General features: G+C 44.1%; 1 protein-coding gene across 3 annotated transcripts in view; it reads left to right on the forward strand.

The window, feature by feature from the left end:
- Window positions 1-1,183: 1,183 nt before the first annotated feature.
- Window positions 1,184-6,159, forward strand: part of Mtmr10 (myotubularin related protein 10) — a 51,595-nt gene continuing 46,619 nt past the window's right edge. Inside the window, exons 1-3 of one of the 3 annotated variants that reach the window (XM_087563800.1) lie at window positions 1,184-1,354; window positions 1,846-1,906; window positions 4,635-4,737. Coding sequence is in view for 1 of the 3 variants with exons in the window: in NM_001100846.1 (NP_001094316.1) it covers window positions 1,295-1,354; window positions 1,846-1,906 (121 nt within the window). In the remaining 2 variants the exon portion in view is untranslated. 3 annotated transcript variants of the gene reach the window in all.

Here is a 6,159-nt window from a genome sequence, read left to right on the forward strand (position 1 = left end):
TTCGACTAAGCAGCAGATTCTCATTTCCACAACCTAGTGTATGAATTGGGGGGGGGGGGAGAAAGAGAAAGGACATGGCTACTCTCTGGTATGGTGGAGGAGAAAGTTTATTGTAGGTAAAAGGGAGAACATAACCAGAGGCAGAGAAATCCGGCAGAGTCCAGAGCAGGCTTGACCAGGAGCTATGTGAGAACAGGTATAGGAAGGGAGTGAGGACAGCCAGGAAATAGATGCAGCAGCCAAGAGGGCAAGAGATAAAAAAAGGTCAGGTAACCAAAACGGCTGGATTCTATAGGGAAGAGCCTCTAGGGGAAAGGCAGCCCAGTCCCTGGGTTGGAGAGTTCAAGGGTAGAGCGTTGGGCATACTAACCCTAACAGGAAGTCCCATAAAAGGTAGGGACTGAGAGATGTTGAAAGAACCTGGCTGTGTTAAATAGTCACCTGAGGTATTAGTCCCAGGGTTTGAGACTTGAGTGTATAGTCTCCACCAGCGGTGGGGGTCTTCTCTCTCTTGGATTCTGATGACTTAGCTGTTAAATAACATCTTTATATATGAGGATGGAAACGGGGAGGGGGGAGAAGACAACTTGCTTAATATCCCGTTTCACTTAAAGTTTAACGAGAAGAATAAAATCAGTAAACTAAATTGGGGATTCTGGTTTGCTAGCCACTGGCCACTCAGCACAAGTCAAGTCTCAAGCACCTCAAGGAAACCAGTAGTTAGGTGAACAACAAGAACAAGAATAACACACACACACACACACACACACACACACACACACACACACACACACACACACACACACACACACACACCATGCTAGTAGCTCAGGAGGGATGACTAACACTATTTCAGCCATCTCAGATTCCTTGAGGACTGGGGTACTGGGACAGCAGTTACAATGCACACTGCCCACTATGGGCCACTGCAGCTTCGCGTGGGCGGCATGACCCTCGTGAGTCGCAGTAGGACCGTGAAAGCCGCCATGACCCCTGCGGGCCTCCGTAGAAGCGCGTTCTCAAGATGGCCTCTCGGGGGCCCCGTGGCACCCCACTCTAGCGTCGCGCTCCGCGACAGTGCGGCCTAGAGACAACTCCGCGCGCCGCTTCCGGGGATGGGAGTGGCTCTGCCCAGCTCCGCCCATCTCGGGCGGGCACTCCTCTTCATCGGTCCCCGCCCGTCAGTCCGCCCGGTGGGGCGGGCCACAGACCCGGCCTGGGCAGCTGCACCGGGAACGCTGAACCGGGAGGCATCTGGCCGGCCATAGGGCCGGGACGCACAGGCGGTGGCACCATGTTCTCTCTCAAGCCGCCCAGACCCAGCTTCAGGTCCTACCTCCTGCCGCCGCCCCAGGTAAGCGCTCGCGGCTCCGCGGGCTGCTCGGGACTTAGACCGGAGCCAAGCGCGCCTCCGGGCAGCCACGGGCGCAGTAGAAACTTGTAGAGTTCGGCGGCGGCCATTCTCTGGCCGAAGTCCTGCGGTCCCTAGTCTTGCCTTGGGACGAGATCGTAGGGACGGTCCCGAGCTGCATTTCATTCCTTCCTTCGGGGCTGGGCACCGACCCTGCTGTGACTGCCAGATGGTTGCAGCGCTGTGGACACCTCGCAGAGCTTACCTGTCTAGTAGCTGTGAATTCTTGAAAGCGGCTTGGGCTGTTGTAAATATGTTTATTGTGAGGCTCTCAAGTCGATGAGTAGATCTTAAAACGATCTCTATTTGGACTTGAGAGAGTTTTAAGTAGGGGATATATGTCTGTCGCATGTGTCATCACTTAGAAAATTTGCCTTGGTATCTTGTGACAGGGCGGTATTTGGATTTCTCTTTATTTTGTTCCTGTATTTCAGACTGACGATAAGATCAGTTCCGAACCGAAGATTAAAAAACTGGAGCCAGTTCTTTTGCCAGGTAAATTTCAGAATTTGAATGTGTACAGACTGAGATTGTACGTTATAGTATTATGTAGTTATCTTTCCCTTTCTATTATTTTTAACTTTCTCCAGTTAAAAAACTTAAGTGAGTAGAGAAGGAGTTGGCTAGACATAATTGATGTTTGTCTCGGAAAGTTTAAAGTACAATAGAAGACTTTCAAGAGCGTGACCATCTTATTTCTTTTCTGTCTTCTGAAATGTTAGCTTTGAAAGAAGCATCTACTTGAGTCGTGAAAATTCTTTTGCTCTACATATGTGCTGCCACCTAATGAAATCGTGATTAATAATCAAATCATCATCTTAATGTGTTATGATAGTATGAAAAGCATGATTGTGTCTCTAAGGTAATTGACTTACTCTGTAATTGGTTTGTGAAGTTGTCAGCTGTCTGCAAATTTGCTTGTTTCAGTTTAGAACTTTGTTTCCCAGTAGGGACACTATTGACCTTTCAGGCTGGGCAATTCTTTGTTGTGTGAGGAGCTGTCCTGAGCTGACAGCCACCCCTACATCCTTGGTCTCTATCTGTTCCATGACAGTAGTACCCCGTCTTCTGCTAACTAGCTGTCATGTCCTAGGTACAACCAGAATGTCTCCAGGCATTGCGCTCTCTCTCTCTCTCTCTCTCTCTCTCTCTCTCTCTCTCTCTCTCTCTCTCTCTGTGTGTGTGTGTGTGTGTGTGTGTGTGTGTGTGTGTGTGTGTGTGCCTCTTAGGGTCATTCTCAGGTTGGAAATCACTTGTTAAGAACACATTTACCTTAGAGACCTTACAAATAGAAGTTGGGATTCATAGTAAACCATTTTACAATGTGGAAAAACTATTATTTGGTTACTATTTTTGAATTGTGTAGCAATTACACAATAACTAAAGAAAAATCAGTTTTTTAATAAGGTTACTGGGGCAAATAGCCAGACATTCAGGGAGGGCTATCTATCTTAAGCTTAAATTGTGATCAATACCAGTTTTCTATGTCAGAAAAAAGAAATCTCAAAACCATTACTTAAATAAGAGAGTTAAGACTTCATTGATAGTAACAACAAATGTGGAAACTTAAAATGTGTAGTAAATAGAGATGATTAAAGTGTCAGCCTTTGGTTCCGTACGGTAGATGCCAATTCTTAAAAGTTCTTTTAGACTACGAGAGTTATATTTTTTCTGGCCTTTGTTGGTCTTTCTCTCGGCATTGACTAACGAACCCTTTCTGCCGTTCTGAGAGTGAGCTGAAGCAGTACTGAGTAACCCTTGCCCTGTGCAGGCCCCATGTTGGTATTCGCCACTGTAGGCATTTTAGAGACATCCAGGGAAGCAGTATGTGTGCTGACTGAGGCCTGGGAGCCGATGAACTCTGCCTTTCCTTTGAACTGGCCTGCTTCTTAGATAGCCAGTCCCCTCCTCAGCAAGTCTGTGCTGTGACACTAAAAAAACAATATAGTCTTAGCTATACTCATCTTCTGTTATTTTTTAAAACTAGCTTTTAAACGTAAGCTATGCTTAGGAAAAGTGTGAGTATGAATATGGTTGAAGAATTTTCTTAGTGAAGAATTAGTCTTTGAAATTACTAAAAAAAACAAAACAAAACATAATAATACCATTTCTGGGGAAGGTTTCAACCCCAGTTTCTGACTGTGAGTAGTAAACTTTTCTTAGATATAAGTATTAATTTTTCTTTCATGAAAGCTCATGTTACATCTAAACTATACGTGCATGAATGGTAACACTGATTGATGTCCAGTTTTTCTTTGCTCCTTGTTTATCCCTACAGAAGACTGAGCTGATCCTGACTATAAAGGCTTGCCCCTTGCCTAACCTCTGCTGTTCTTACCATCTTGTACTCACTTTCCCAATGCTCTTTGAGGTTGTGTTTTGGCTGATCATCCCATTCTGGTCTCCTTTGCCTGCCTTAACTCTAATGCCAAATCTGCAATCATTACTAAACCAAAGTTGTATGTCTTCAGCCTACAACATGGTACTCTACACACGTAATCTGGAAAACAAGTAGAAAGTACTGTGATGTAACAACCTAGACTGGGTGATGAGGTTTGTAGCTCATGGTAGAGTATGTGCTTAACATGCTTAGCATGTACAGGTCACTGGGTTTGCCCCACCACCACCATAAAAAATGACAGTGAACAAACCATAAAGACTTAAGCTAGAATAGCACTTTTTACTGAGGGCTTGGCTAATACAGTTCTGGCCTTTATTGCCGTCAGGAGCAAGAAAAAAATGTTCTCAAGTCTGCTGTGGCTTTCTTTACCCAGGTACAAAGAACAAGAAGTAATTGTTCAGTGATATAGTATCATACACTACATTTTGGCTTACTGCCTTAGGTCCAAGGATATCCTACTTCAGTTGCCCCAAGTTTGAACTTTTAATTCAATGAGCAGATGAAAATTAGAACACAAAATCAATTGTTTACTTGTGTGCCTTGATCATGTGCTTCATTGGGCCTTAGTGCCAAGTTTAAAATGTTCCCCATCATTTATTAAGTGAAGAAAATTGAAGAAAATTGTGAGTAATTGAATTCAGATTCTGGTTTATCTTAGTAATTTTCAACTTTCCTGGTTCATGAAGTTCTTTGAGATGGGGATTGTATCAAGTATAGCTTTGTGATCCTGATATCTTCGAAGTGCCTGAAATGTGACATTGTGCTATCACTGAGTGAATGACTGAACAGAAGGACCCCACCCTGCTTAAACTGTTACCTTAGGTATGCCTGCATGCAGATACCAACTCCTGGATTAAGAGCAAGAGAAACACTGCTATTTCATTCTAGACATCACAAGAGAATTACATCTGAACCTGCAATTGGGGTAAAGTACTGTGTCAGCTTAGTTACCATGTGAGCCGGCATTCTCTTTGCCATTAGCTTGTTATTTGAATTCTGTTCTCTTATTGTATAGATGCCAGTCATTTCATGCTTTTAGAAAGTAGAGAGTATTACAATCAAGACTCGACTCTGTATGTATTCATGTATGGGAACATATGAAGACTATCTGGGTTTTGTATAAAGAAAAAGGTTCCTGAAGTACAGTGAATCTGGGTGACAACAGGGCCCGAGGGGGTTCCAAGCTTCCCAGACAAGTAGAAGGTTGTGATCTGATAAGTGATTCCTAAATTCCAGGCAGGGCCTGAACGATGTTTGAGACAATCATCCACCCACCCATCCACCCATCCACCCATCCATCCATCCACCCATTCATCTATCTCTGTCTGTCTGTCTGTCTGTCTGTCTGTCTGTCTATCTATCTATCTATCTATCTATCTATCTATCTACCTATTTATCTATCTATCTGATTGGTTGAAATCATATTGTCCAGCCTGGTCTCAAACCCTTGGGTTCAGTGATCCCCTGGCTTTAGCTCCCAAGGGGTGGCCCTCCAGGCTACTTTGTTCAGTCTCAAGTGGTGTTTTTGTTAGGCCATGGTCAAAAGAAAAGTTAGAAATATGGAGCTTTTTATCATTAGTTTGAAGTTATTTGATTTAAAAATCGTGCTGAGATTACCTTCTAATTTCTTTGACATAGGATATATTCTTTTGCTAGTAAAAAAAAAAATTAACTTGGCAAAATACAAAGTTAGGAACTCTGTTTTGTCCCCTAAATTTCTTTTATGTGTAGACATGGTTTGGATATAAACTGGAAACTTCAGGATGAGATTATTGTCAGTACAGCTTAGTGAGCACCGTGCAGAGATGACCAGTTACTTTGTCTGTATAGGTGTCCATCTTTCAAACCATGTCCTCCTTTTGACAAACTATTCTAACCCAACTCTACCAGCCAGAATTCAGTCATCCTGGTATAGCTCTGCTCCCGCATGTGTCCAGTTTCATACCAATGAAAGTATTTGGTGGCACTGCCTGTACTGCAGTTCCAGAAATCAACAAATGAAGAACACCGAGGGCATAGCATGACAGTTCACAGGTCTGTGGGCTTTATTGTCCTCGATATCCAGTTAACACAGAGCTGCAGAATGGCCTCGTTGCTAACCTAGTTCCAGGCATGCTTCTGATACCTGAGCTCTCATCCTTGGCTCATATACCTTATAGGCCAAGCCTCACAACAGCCCTGTCAGGCAAGGCACTGATCTGCCTTAATTTGCAGGTGAGAGAATCCCTTGCAACAGTTAAGGAAGCTGCCCAGTATTGCATAACCTGCAAAGGTAGAGAGAGAGGCTGCTGTGCCTGACTCCCATACTGTATGCAGCCATCAAGCAGCATGGCCCACCTAACTCCAT

This window comes from Rattus norvegicus, chromosome 1 (assembly GCF_021556685.1).
Source record: "Rattus norvegicus strain SHRSP/BbbUtx chromosome 1, alternate assembly SHRSP_T2T, whole genome shotgun sequence".
In the NCBI taxonomy this organism is placed as follows: Eukaryota; Metazoa; Chordata; class Mammalia; order Rodentia; family Muridae; genus Rattus; species Rattus norvegicus.